The sequence below is a fragment of the Calidris pugnax genome, unplaced genomic scaffold (genome assembly GCF_001431845.1).
Source record: "Calidris pugnax isolate Ruff unplaced genomic scaffold, ASM143184v1 scaffold179, whole genome shotgun sequence".
Taxonomy (NCBI): Eukaryota; Metazoa; Chordata; class Aves; order Charadriiformes; family Scolopacidae; genus Calidris; species Calidris pugnax.
In genome coordinates, this window is record NW_015090948.1 from 27,233 (window position 1) to 40,739 (window position 13,507).

The 13,507-nt window shown below is 43.6% G+C and overlaps 1 protein-coding gene across 4 annotated transcripts in view; it reads right to left on the reverse strand.

Moving 5' to 3' along the window:
* Nucleotides 1-661: 661 nt before the first annotated feature.
* UBE2F (ubiquitin conjugating enzyme E2F (putative)) overlaps nucleotides 662-13,507 on the reverse strand; it is a 97,620-nt gene continuing 84,774 nt past the window's right edge. For all 4 annotated transcript variants that reach the window (XM_014951973.1, XM_014951972.1, XM_014951971.1 and 1 more), the window contains exon 9: nucleotides 662-2,049. In XM_014951973.1, coding sequence (XP_014807459.1) covers nucleotides 1,999-2,049 — 51 coding nt within the window. In that variant the 3' untranslated portion in view covers nucleotides 662-1,998. The remainder of the gene's footprint in view (nucleotides 2,050-13,507) is intronic.

Sequence of the window (13,507 nt, forward strand, 5' to 3'; positions counted from 1 at the left end):
TCAAATATATATCTAAATATACATATATAAATACATATAAAATAAATATAATTTTTAAAAAATATCTCCCAGTTCCTCATGCTCAGGAAAAAAATAATTGCTGGGAGGTGGGGACTGGCTTTGGTGACAGCCCAGGAAGCAGGGACTTTGTCCCTTTTTGCATCTTCGTTAAGGCAAACCAGTTCAGCATTTTCAGCTTGAAAATAACAGAATTGTTCTGATTCAATACATAAAAACTGGACATACTTTCCAACCTCTCTATTTTTGTGAGTGCTTTATTCCTTACCTTAACCAACATTACTATTTTGGCAGCAAAGCTCCCTCACCGCAGTCACCTGCTTAAGATAGCGTTCCGTTTTACATACACCCAGAGATGTTATCCCAAAAATGAAGCTCACGATGAGGCTCTCCTTCTGCATGTCACTTCCCTGCTGCCCTAGACCTCTGGTAACACCTACAGGAACCTGTGAAGCTGGAAGGGAAAAGGCACAGGGAAAACTTAACAGCCAAAGTTGCACCGTGCTTAAAATCTGCAAACCCAGCTCTGGAGGTGGTTTTGGTTTCCTTCTGAGGTTGCAGAGGAAAGAACGAAGCATCATCCTTCAAGGGGATAAAAAAACCCAACAGTCAACACCCGAGCATCACACACGCACACACTTGCTCCATATGAAACCACACGAACGTTTATTTCTATGGTTTATCTATTTATAAAAGCTTCAATGTGTTCCATTGTACCTCCTCTCACGGGATTTCCACCACCAAAACACCTTGTGGTCTCCGAGGCTGCGCCAACGTCCCCCCGGGGTGCTCCTCAGGGGGTTTCCTCTGCAGTGATTCCTGGGGTACACACCCCTCTCTCCTGAAGGATCTCTGCGTTGGATACACAGCTACTTACAGAAAAGGCCATTTATAGCATCCCACCCTTTCAAATCAGCAAAAAACCAGGTGCCTGTTGGGTGTTTCAAGGAGGGGGCAGCACATTTTTACTCTCAGCTGCGTTATTAGTCGCTCCCTCTCAGTGCAGAATTGTGGAGAACACAATTAGGTGTTCTCCAGGTAATTTATGGTGCTTGAATTTATTTTCATCAGATCAAACAGCATCTGATGCTCCCTCACCACATCCAGATCAGAAAGCCAAAGGCAGATTTCTTTTTAAAAAAAAAAATCTCCCTTTCATTAAATTTTCACAGAAATATATAATATATATTATATATATATATAATTTTACTAATACTACACATTTAATTAAGTTACAGGTTAGCCTATATTTCTTTTAACTACTTCACACAATGAATAGAAACAAAAAAAAATACTGTCGCCCAAACCAGAGCTGAAAATAACAATGTAAAAATTCCAAACGTGTGACAAAAAAACATACTTACATTAAATATAATCAAGAATTGCAATATCAGAAGTAGAATTCCATTTCGTGCTTGCATTCTGGCAAGCTCTAAGCCTCAGCTGAAGGACTCTTGGAAAAGGCTCCTATTGTTTCTGCTCATCAAAGGCAACAGTATTATGATTTGGTTCACAGGAGACCATTTTATTGCCAACTTGAAGTGTTCCAAAAAACACACCACCTTTTCTGGTTTCTTCCTTTTTTTTTTTTTTTTTTTTTTTTTTTTTTTTTTTCTTCATTCCCCCCTCCAAACTAAGCAAGAGTTTAAAAAAAGTGTAATTACAATTTCAATAGTGATTTCTTTTAACTTCTCAAGCATATCTCATCAACAGGATATACAGTACAGTTCAGAAGAGTAAACATTTTTTTAAAAGTAAGCAAACAACTTTTTCAACCAACATACACAATTTCTTGCTGTATTTATGCTCAACTCTCCTTTTAACATGGACAAGTTATGAAGTTAGTTTTCTTCTTCAGTACAACATGGACACAGGACTAGTACAATCCGGGCTGGTTTTGTTGTTGTTGTTGTTTGTTGTTGTTGAAGTTAAGGACAACTCTAGTATGGAAGCCATGGTTCTGCCATTCATCTCCCTTCATCATCTCGCATAGCGCTTAATGTAATCTTCAACTTTATTCCGAAAGTCCTCCTAGAGGAAAGCACAGTCAGAGTTACCCCGAGCTTGTCAGACACTCGTGTAGGACTATGGTGGTGGTGGCATTCCCAAATTAGCATCGGGAGGGTCACATTTCCATCGAGTCAAAGTCCTGCTGCTCTCCCCAAGACCCAGCACACATTTCCAACACAGTCCTTGTTAAGCAGGTATCTGCACTCCACGGGGTATCTCCTCTGGAGACCAAGCTGGACAAAGAGTTGGCCATTGCCCACTATCAACGTCGGTGCAAACAGAGCGTGTCGTTTATTACAGCCTAGAGAATTAAAAGCTCATCATCCAAGTCACTCGTTTGTTGAAGTGGTTCAGAGGGAATGCGCTTCCCTATAGCCCTCCACAGAAAACCTATGGAACTATTATATATATATAGAGAACCTCTGTATCTATGGACACACATTTCACAGATGCTGAGTGAAATTCCAACAAACCCTCCTCATTTGATCCTCGTCCAAGCCGGGATGCCAAGAGAGATGCTACCCCCCTCTGAGGTTATTCTGAGCCTGAACCCTGCCCCGCGCGCCTACAGCCTGGGATTAGATGTGTCCAACACAACCACACTGAGTGGCTTCTGCTCCAAAAGAAATGTGGGTTTCCCCCATGTCTTGATCAGCATTTAACTAAATTTAGCACTAAAACTTCTGCTAGCCATCACATCACAGCAGAATAAAGCAGTAATATGGCCTTTTTGCAATAGCTAGCCTTGGAACGCATCAGTATTTCCTTGCATCCAACACAACACTTCAAACAGCTCCTGATCACTCCCTTTATGATGGTGTGGTTTTCTGCCAGAGTTTTTTCTATCAACAAAGGGGTAAAGGCCATCTCGTGGTTAAAGTCCCAAATCCAGGGGTAAAAGAAGAACTACGATCCCTCAGAAACGCTGATTTCATTTTCTATCTGACAAAGCGTGTCGCAGAGATGTCCGTGAACTATAAGCAAAGTGCTCTGAATCTCAAAAGAAGTCTGACACACAGTTTTAAGGCCAAAAATATCAGAGCTGGGGAAACAAAAATACACAGTGCACTTCAGGGAAGAAAACACCCACCACTAATGGCTCTTCTCAAGAGAGGAGAAATGAAAACAGAGAGCACAGACTGCGATCCTCCACGACTGGAAATCACTGTAAGATGTTTGACATCTCGGCATCGGGCAGTAGGAGCAGCCCTGAGACAACTGATCCCTAACAGAAACCAACTCTTGGTGGCTGCAGAAATCCCCTTCCTCCTCAGAGACAGGCTGCTTGCACTTCAGGAGAAAGGAGCAGCTATTCTGGTACAACGTGACACCTGCTAAAGGCAATATTCTGTGTGGTGACTTTTGAACCCTGCTGCAAACACACCCATTTCCGTGCTCACACAATTAAGTGGGTGAAGAACCCAGCACTCCAGAGCTAATACCACCTTCATTTTAAATAAGATTTCAGGTACTAGGCAACTTCAATCCTTTGATGACAGTTCTGGTAGCTGAGTATCGCATTAAAGTGGTTTTGAGTAATTACTTATAAACAACATGTCTGTTAGAGTGGTTCCCAGATCTTGGGCTTCCTCGGGGAAGAAGAATCTTTCAGTGCCCTAAGCATGTTAAAATGCCACACAAACAATAGAAAAGCGACCTTTTGAATTCGTTTTCAACTCTGATACACTGTGGACTACCTCAGTGCAAACCAGAATAATGACTCCTAATGGCAAACAATGGTGGAAAATGCAATGACTCCTAATGGCAAACAATGGTGGAAACCTCTCGCTCACTGGTTATGGTGGGTCCTCCCAGTATTATGGACTGACCACTCACGGCATCGGGGCACATGGATCACAACGTTGCATCCCATACGTGAGGCCTCCTGGACTTTCCTGCTCTTGTGAGGAGGATGGTGTTCTCCAAGAGATGGGTCACTAAGAGAAACTGGGCCAAGAAATACCCCTAGACATGCAATAGGGCCATCTGCAGTATCTACATTATCTAAGAGCAGTGCAGTACAGGCAGCTCAGAGCATCCTCTGCTTTTTCACCGGTGCCTTTATGAAGTTTTTAAATGGGAAGACGGGCTTTTGGCACTGACTTAACTCAGCAGAGAAGGAACTCTCCAGAAATCCATGGGCTTTCGACACTGACTTAGCGTGGATTTCTGGAGAGTTCCTTCTCTGCTGAGCTGTTGCTTAGGCCGTCACTTAGGCTGAAGGAGCTGTCAGCACTGGTGAGAAGACTGTTGCTTAGGCTGACCCCCCAGCTGAAGGAGCTGTCAGCACTGGTGAGAAGACATCACCACGGTGCTCGCCGCATTGTGACCCTGGTGGCTGAACAGGAGGTCCTCATCCCGTGGCTGTAACATCCATCTTTGCACGCCATATGGCGTAACGGCTCCTAATTAACAGGGGGCACTTGGCTATGTTCACATCTGACTGATCAGAATTCAAACCATTAAATCAGAGCAGCACATTAAAGAGAGAAACACACACAACCCCGTTAGGAACGCCGCGGGGAAGGAGGGCTGGTTCCACAGGGAGTGGAGCTGGAGATGTGTCCTTCACCCGGCAGGTGGATGCTGTGTGTGCAAGCACCCATGGCCACGTGGTACCTACCTGCCCTGGTACTCCCTGCTGTGCATTTTACCCTCTCTTAACTTCCCACCAAGGACAGATCCTACGTGGAGGCACTACCAGAGAGAGAGCTTTGCCCTGAGCTGCGGGGAGGTGAGAGGGAGGAGAAGAGCAGTTCCTGAGGAGCACCGTAGGAAGCAATCCCTGCATGAGTAATGCTGGCCAAAATCACTGCTTCATTTGATGGAAATCATCTGGGGACAATCAATCCGAAGGAAATTCAAAATTCATCAGTGGATTAAGAGTATGGAATAGATGAGCCGCAACGTATTTCGTAATATCATCAGCTGAAAATTAGGTTACAGCACCATAAAGTTAAAACATACACCTCATCAAGCTTCTCCTGGGTGTATTTTTGTACTCAAATAAGTTTTGTGTATACAAAGACATTTAACTAATAGCCTTTAAGCAGATAAATATATGTATTTTACTAAGAGCTCTGGCCAAAGACATAAATTTCAAACAACTTATTGATTTCATAATTTTCATTTGTACTGTCTGTTCTTACCAGACAGAACGATAGATGCAAAGATTTGCATTAAGAAAATATTAAAAAGAATATCTTTATCTCATTAGCTTTAGATAAAAAATACTGACTGATATAATATTAGGAAAATTCACTTAAGCCCCAACTGCTGCTTGTCTTAAAAAAATGCCACAGTGAAACGAGATTAAAAAATAAATACAGCAGACTATAAGAAGTTGTTACAAGAGATTTTACACTGAAAGCATAAACAACCTCAGTACCTGGTCAGAGTGGTAATTTATCACTAATTATGCATCTTTGAGAGCACTTGGGAGAGGCCAGACAGGCAATTACAGAAACCAAAGGGAAAGAGCCACCTCAAAACCCCAGCAGAGAGTCAGAGTTTACAATTTCTAAAAGCAGATTGAAGCACACACTCAAGAATGAGGTACCCTTTCGAAAACTGGGGTTTGACCTGATTTAGCACCTCTATGAGAGAAGACTTCAGTTTTTTCCACAATTTATACTGCACTGAGTTGTACTGATTAACTGCTTGTCTATTATTTAACTTTTAATTTGGAAAAGAAAGAAGATCTGCTCACTTAGCCAAAGTAAACACAATCCTTCTCTGTGAGTACTGTGACAGCTACCAGGGAAGCTTGGAAAAGTTGGAACGGAAACTTTATCTCAGGATTTTTAAAATATTATTATTATTATTTAGAACAAACCTATACATAAGAATTACACAATTTAAAAAAAAAGAGAAAACAATCAGATTTAGCTCATTATCCTTAATATACCCACTATAGGTACCACTTCACACACAGCAGTATTTGGCAAAATTTTTCTTCTTCCTACTCCCATCACTGACCTCAGTTTCTGCCCTTAAGTACATCAGAGAGTGTTGAGAAGGTTGAAGGCCACCCTGGCCAGTCCCTGCAGGACAATGCGCAGTGGATGGCATCTGTCCCTCAACTGCAACACAAACAACCCAGATACTGGGACAAACTCTGACCCACCTTCATGTCATTTAGCTTTACAATTCTGTAAGAGTCAAAGGGAGATAAAGATAGGTCACAAAAATATTCAGTTGCTCCTGCCCTTCCCTCCTTCATGTTAAACAATGAAATAATAATAATACTTATTATTATTATAATAAAGCACTATTTTAACCCAAAGCTTATCACCAAGATTAAATTCCAAACAATTTCTCCTAGGACCTTACCTGTGGTTTTACCTAAAGTGTTTAGGAAAGGGTTGTTCAGAGCAGCAGGAGCCAAGCAAGAATCAGATGACATCACTCAGCTCCAACCAAAGATTTCGGAGGACGATATAATAACCAGGTAGATTTACCCATTAGCCCTATGAATTATATTTAAAGTGACCTTTTCTTTCTTTTCCATCTCACAGGAAAGAATGAGTATTCACGCCCACCAACCCCCACACACCCACTCCCATTTAAAAAGGAGCTGAATGAAACCTTTGACTAATACAAAAATCTCAAGTGCGAGCTGTTTTTCCAATTCATGTTCCTCCCTTGCTATCATTTCCCTGTCATTGTTTTATTTCGCTCAGCCTCTACATCGTTTGAAGAATGTGCCACACTCTGTAATTAAATTTTAGCTCTGTGAAGAAAGAGGAGGATGGGGGGGGGTGAAAAACCTATAGGTAGGTATCTCCCCCAGGCTCCCATGGGGAGCAGGTGCAGTTGAAACTGCATCCATTTTCACAGCCCGTGTTCTCCACTTCAGATTTAAAACACCATTTCTAGACAATTCTAATTTTGCAAACTGATAAGAAAATGCATTAATAGATCTCTTTGGTAGCTAAGTCCTAAGGGGAAAAAGTGGTGGAATTCTTAGGGGTGGGGGTGGTGTATCAAAAAATATAATAAATAAATCACTGCTCTGTTTTTACTGCAACTATTTGGAAAAAAAAAGCAGCATTGTGGGGAAGAGGAGAAACGCTAAGTTTTGGTGCTTTTTTTCTAAAGTATCTGTACAGATAGAAAGGTTACACAATTGATGTGAGAAGGAGCTACCTGCCTGCCAGGACACTGCTCCGGGGAGAAGCTGAAGATGTGTTGCAAAGGCAGAGCAGAGCATTATCATGCTGAACGTGGAGCAGCACATCCATTTGTTGGAGATGCTCAGACCTTAAGTGACAACCATTTCCCTCGTGCTTCCACAAACTTCCTGTTGCTTGCCAGTGAAGCGTGGATAAAGGGAGAAAAAAGAAAAAAAGCAGCACTCTCTGAAATTATTGAAAGCAGCAAGGGCTATGGATTAGGAGGCAGGGTGAGAAAGCTGTCAGGGCAGCCAGGGATAATTGCGTCTAAATCCCATTTGTGCAAAGGTGAGGGAACTGAGCCAGCTGAACAGGGCAGAGCAGCTTCCCAAAGAAAATTGTTCCCTGGATCAAATGTGATGTGAGTCCTGACACACTTGCCAAACCTGCCCTTGGCTGGAGGCAGATGGTGGAGACTTCTGTGAGTTCTCCTGCCATGCAGCTGCCGTGCCCGACGACTCCGGTTTTGCCCTGGCTGTGACCGTGTTTTCTCATTTATTATCTCACCTAGATGGCTGAAAACAAAGCAAAACTTGTGGAAGATTAAACCAGGGAGCAGAGAGATGGCTCATCATCAGTGACTGATGTCAGGTGCTTCCTTCCCTGCTCCTCCAAAACTCCTGGGGGCAGCCTGAGGCTGGCACCAGGCACGCTGGCCCTCTTCTCAGTAGGGTTGTTGGAAAGGGTTAGAGAGAAAGCCCTTCAAGAAAATTACCTGAATCATCCCAATTACACCGACATTAACCTCCCCCGTGCTACAAACTCACTTCCACCCATGAGGATGCCACTCGTTCCCAAGAGAGGATATGGCCTGGGGATCTGAGATCTTAATGGCTAAATTAGGAGCGTGGAGGAAATGGGAGCTGCCTGGGTCTGGTGAGAGGGTTTTTGCAAGTCATACTCTGCTCAAGTCAAACCATGTTCAAATAAACCTGATCCAGCAGATGAGGGACACAGGGAACTCAGCTCAGAGACATCAGGCTCCTTGTTTGCACTCAACAACCCTCCTCTATCTTTCTGTTTTAAAGCCATGCATTTTTCTAAAGGACTCAAAGCAAAAGCTTTCCTTTTAAGCCACTTCTTTGCCTAAAGCATGTAAAACAAAAAGCTTTAAAACATCTGCATTTCTTCCACGTTTCTAGCATTACCTCAGCAAGTCGAACCATCTGCAAAAGCTTAACCAACTCTGCTGAACCTGAAAGAGGCTCCATCCATCATCAAAGTATTATGAAAAATGAATATGGTTTCTATAAATACTTTTCGCATTAGAAAAGTAATGTTTTTCTATTTACATCTGTTAGCACAATTAGCAGCTGTGCTGTTGCTCATTTGCACATGCTGATTAATGTGGTTTACGCTCGCTGGGAAAAGGCTTCAAAGGCTGTAACGAGGACACAGAACATAAAATGGGGAGGAAATCCAAGATAAACCCCAGTGCAGTTCCATAAAAGCAAGAATACTGCAGGAAAACAAAAGATGTGTTCTATTGTGGCTGCCACCATTTCAGTGAGAGCAACACTAACCAGGGTTGTTGGGTGTGCAGAGGAAGCGAAGGATTTACTGCAATAAATATGGAGATAAATAAATGGAATGACTCACAGGATGAACTATTATGAAAAGATGCTTTTGGACCGGGATGGCACTGTTGTTCTTAATAAGACGGTTAAGCTGTAACCAAAGAGTAATAATAAAAACCCCACAACAAAAATTAAACGGCTGCCAAAAAACCCACATCGAGTTTGAAATCCTTCGAGGGCTAAATTCTTTTCCAGTGTGGTAAAATCTTAAAAAGCTAAGGACAGCCTTTAATGCAACAGAGTAAGTTTTTCCCTCGAGAAGCTCCTTCTGCAGCTTACAGACTCATAGACCGTCAATGTGGCTCCACAGGCACTCCTACCAGCTGGAGACCCCTGCTCTGAAACCAGTAGCTTGAAGGGAATTTCAGGACAATGAAGATCACAGAATCTTAATGGCTGGAAAGATCTCTGAGATCACAGGTCCATCCATACACACACAAAAGACCCCCACAATCTCGGGCCTAGAGCATGCCCTGAAGTGCCACGTCCACACGTTTCTTAAATCCCTCCAGGGATGGTGACTCCACCACCTCCCTGGGCAGGCCCTTCCAGTGCCTGACCACCCTCTCAGGAAAGTCATTCTTCCTGATATCTCATCTAAACCTCCCCTGCCCCAACTTCAGACCATTTCCTCTGCTCCTGCCATCATTCCCTTGGGAGAAGAGGCCAACCCCCACCTCTCTCCACCCTCCTTTCAGGGAGCAGTAGAGGGCAATGAGGTCTCCCCTCAGCCGCCTCTTCTCCAAACTAAACATGCCCAGTTCCCTCAGCCTCTCCTCAAATGACTTGTTCCCCAGACCCCTCACCAGCTTGGTGGCTCTCCTCTGGACACGCTCCAGCAGCTCAATGTCCTTCTTGTAATGAGGGGCCCAGAACTGAACCCAGCCCTCGAGGTGAGGCCTCACCAGTGCCCAGTCCAGAGGCACCATCACTGCCCTACTCCTGCTGGCCATGCTATTCCTGATACAAGCCAGGATGCTGTTGGCCTTCTTGGCCACCTGGGCACACTGCTGGCTCCTGTTAAGCTGGCTGGCCACCAACACCCAGCACTTGGCCTTATTGAACCTCATGCCATTGGCCTTGGCCCATTGATTTAACCTGTCCAGGTCCCTCTAGAGCTTTCCTACCCTGAAGCAGATCAACATTCCCACCTAGTTTGATGTCATCTGCAAACTTACTGAGGGTGCACTCAATTCCCTCATCCAGATCATCAATAAGAATTTTAAATGAGACTGGCCCCAAAACTGAGCCCTGAGGAACACCACTGCTGACCAGCCACCAACTGGATTTCACCCCATTAATTACAACTCTCTGGGCACAGCCATCCAGCCACTTTTTTACCCAGTGAAGAGTGCACTTGTCTATGCAATGATTCACCAGCTTCTCCAGGAGAATGCTGTGGGAGATGGTGTCAAAGGCCTTACCAAAGTCCAGACAGACAATGTCCACAGCCTTCCCCCCATCCAGAAGTGTGGCCACATGGTCAGAGAAAGAGATTGAGTTGGTTAAGCAGGAATCAAGTTGGTTAAGCCAGATGTGGTTCATGTCACCCTCCCCAAACTGTAGTTGTCTTAAGGCTTAAGAGCAGGGTCGTTCTCTTTCATTTACTGTGATTGTATCATCTGATCTTCCTGATCCTTCTGACCATGGGATCACCCACTGCCTGTTACTGCCACTGGATCCAGCTGTCCACCAACACCCCCAGGTCCTTTTCTGCTGGGCAGCTCCAGCCACTCTGCCTGGGGTTGTTGTGACCGAAATGCAGGACCCCACACTTGCCATGCTGGGTGTCTAGCTCTCCATTTCTTCCCTAGTCCTCCAAGTCCAGGGATCTGGAAGGGCCAGGGAAAGCAAAGGCTGCTGACAGTCAACGTCTGCGTCATTGCTGCCCTGCTGCTGTCTTCAGGGGTGACAGTGACACACGCACTGTGTCCCCATCACCAGCCTCCAATTGCACTGGTGTGTGCAGCAGCTGGCGTCTGAGCGGTGGCAGCCTACGTCAGGAAAGCAAAGCTGCAAGTTCTGGATGAGTTAAGACTCATTCCAAATACGGGGGAATAAAGTTTGGTTACAAAGAGATGACGGTTTCATCCGGCCAAAGGTGAATAAATACTTCAATTCCTCAGATACGCTTTTGGGGTGCATTTAATTAGAACAATTCTTCAATGTTTCGTAACCTCTTTTAGAAGAAATCATGAAATAGACACTCAGTGTAGGATCCAGGAATAAATGCGAGCTTCCTATTTTTCTTGAAGGAGGTTAAAAAAAAAAAAACAACCCTCACATTTTCATCACGTCACAGTTTTGTACTGTTAGAAATAAAAAGCAGCGTTCTTGAAAATTCTTCCTATTAGGAGGAGAGATTTCAGGATGTCAAGGGCTGGTGCAGTGCCATCAATTTAAACAAGGGAATGAAGTTAAGTAGAAAACCTCATACCAGACAACAGACAAAGACAGATCCCAGTCCAACAGAAGCTCAACCACGAGCAAGTAAAACAGCACAGCAAGGATGAGACTCTGCTAATTCAAGCAACACGGTTGACTCAAATATTCTACAATGCAAACAACATAAAAAAAAAACCAGCAAAGCCAGCCTGAAGCAAACATAATGAGAGCAAGATCTGGGTATGCTTCCCCTCCTAACCTCTAATGATATCTCTGTTTTGACAAGTACTAAACAGCTTTTCTGTTGCCTACCCTTCCTTGAAGCTTAGAGCCAACTGCATCAGCCGAGTTCCTCACAAACAAGTTGAAGGTGAAAACACTATTAATTTGCATCCTAAATTCTTGGACCCAGATCGTAAATCAAAAGCCTGAGGAGATCCTGGAGGCCCAGGTATATCCTGGTGGCTCTTTCTGAATCTCTCTGGGAGAGCAGTCAGAGAAAACACACACAGAATGGGTCAAAGGAATGGAGATGGCTGTCCTGGCTGGAGAAATCTGCTCCGTGGTGGCAACACGAAGGGTAGCACCAATCTGAAATGCTACGAGTCTTACAGAGCCCATCTGGAACCATGACCTCGCAAAGCAATTACTCAAAGAAAAGTCTGACAAAGAAAAGTCTGCTACAAGCTCTGGGACAACCAGCTGAGATTCCTCGTTTAAAAAAAACAAACAACCACCAGATACCAAGAAGAAATAATAGTACAGAAGAGAAAAAGGAAGTAAAGAGGTCAAATTATAACTTACCGGTGTCTTTATGCATTTCTTTTGCAAAGATTAATCGGATCATCCCATAGAAAGAACTCTCTAGAGAGCTGTCCTGAAATCTCCTGACATACCTCAACTGGAGATGAAGCATCAGGAAACCCAATAAAAGACCAAAGAATTCGTAAATCGTCACATTTGGCAAAATATTTCTTATGCTAATAAGTTTTAATAACTATATTTTCGTACTGTTTATAGGGGTATATAGAAGCCTCTGTATCATCTCAAACTCTTCCATAGACCCAGCAAACTCTTGGGAACCTTCTTCTCACTATAATTTCTTGCCAAGACTTATCATCAGAATAATTCCAAGGTCATGTGGAAGAGTTAAAGTAGAGAAGGAGAAATCCAGTTTACACACAAACTGAAAACAACTAAAATTATGGATGGTCACATCCTCTACTCCACCTTCAGGAGGCCCCTCCAGGGGTACTGCATCCAGCTCTTGAGCCCCCAACTTAAGAAGGACATGGACCTGTTGGAGTGAGTCCAGAGGAGAACCACAAAGATGATGAGAGGGCTGGAGCACCTCTGCTATGAAGACAGGCTGAGAGAGATGGGATTGTTCAGTCTGGAGAAGAGAAGGCTCTGGGGAGACCTTCTTGCAGCCTTCCAGTACCTGAAGGGAGCCTACAGGAGAGCTGGGGAGGGACTCTTTGTCAGGAAGTGCAGCGCTTGGATGAGGGGTAATGGTTTTAAAAGGGGTGGTGGAACACAAGAACAGATTGCCCAGAGAGGTTCCAGAGTATCTGTCCTTGGAGATATTCAGAATCTAACCAGACACGGTCCTCAGCAACCTGCTCCAGCTGACTCTACCATGAACACAGGGGCTGCACTAGACAATCTCCAGAGGTCCTTGCCAACCTCAGAGACGTTGTGATTCTGTAAAATACCTTCTGAAAACATCTCAAGGATGAAGTGAGGAAAACTTATGGACAAACACTCCCCGCACTGTGATTCAGAATCACCATTTACTTGGTTATGTTGAGCACAGGCAAGAAAGAACAAATAAATGTTTTTATCAAGACCTTTAACTTGCAGTTACATTAAAACACAAGCTTATTTATCAAATTATAAGTTACCAATGTCTTATGCGTTTCTTTTGCAAAGATTAATTGGATCATTCCACAGAAAGAAGTCTCTAGGGAGCTGTCCTGAAATCTCCTGACATACCTCAACTGGAGATGAAGCATCAGGAAACCCAATAAAAGACCAAAGAATTCCTAAATCGTCACATTTGGCAAAATATTTCTTATGCTAATAAGTTTTAATAACTATATTTTCGTACTGTTTATAGGGGTATATAGAAGCCTCTGTATCATCTCAAACTCTTCCATAGACCCAGCAAACTCTTGGGAACCTTCTTCTCACTATAATTTCTTGCCAAGACTTATCATCAGAATAATTCCAAGATCATGTGGAAGAGTTAAAGTAGAGAAGGCAGTAGCTATGTGTACTGTGTTGCCTTGTTCTGAAAATTATCCTCCTGATGGCAGCCTTTATTTTTATAAAGATGGCCAC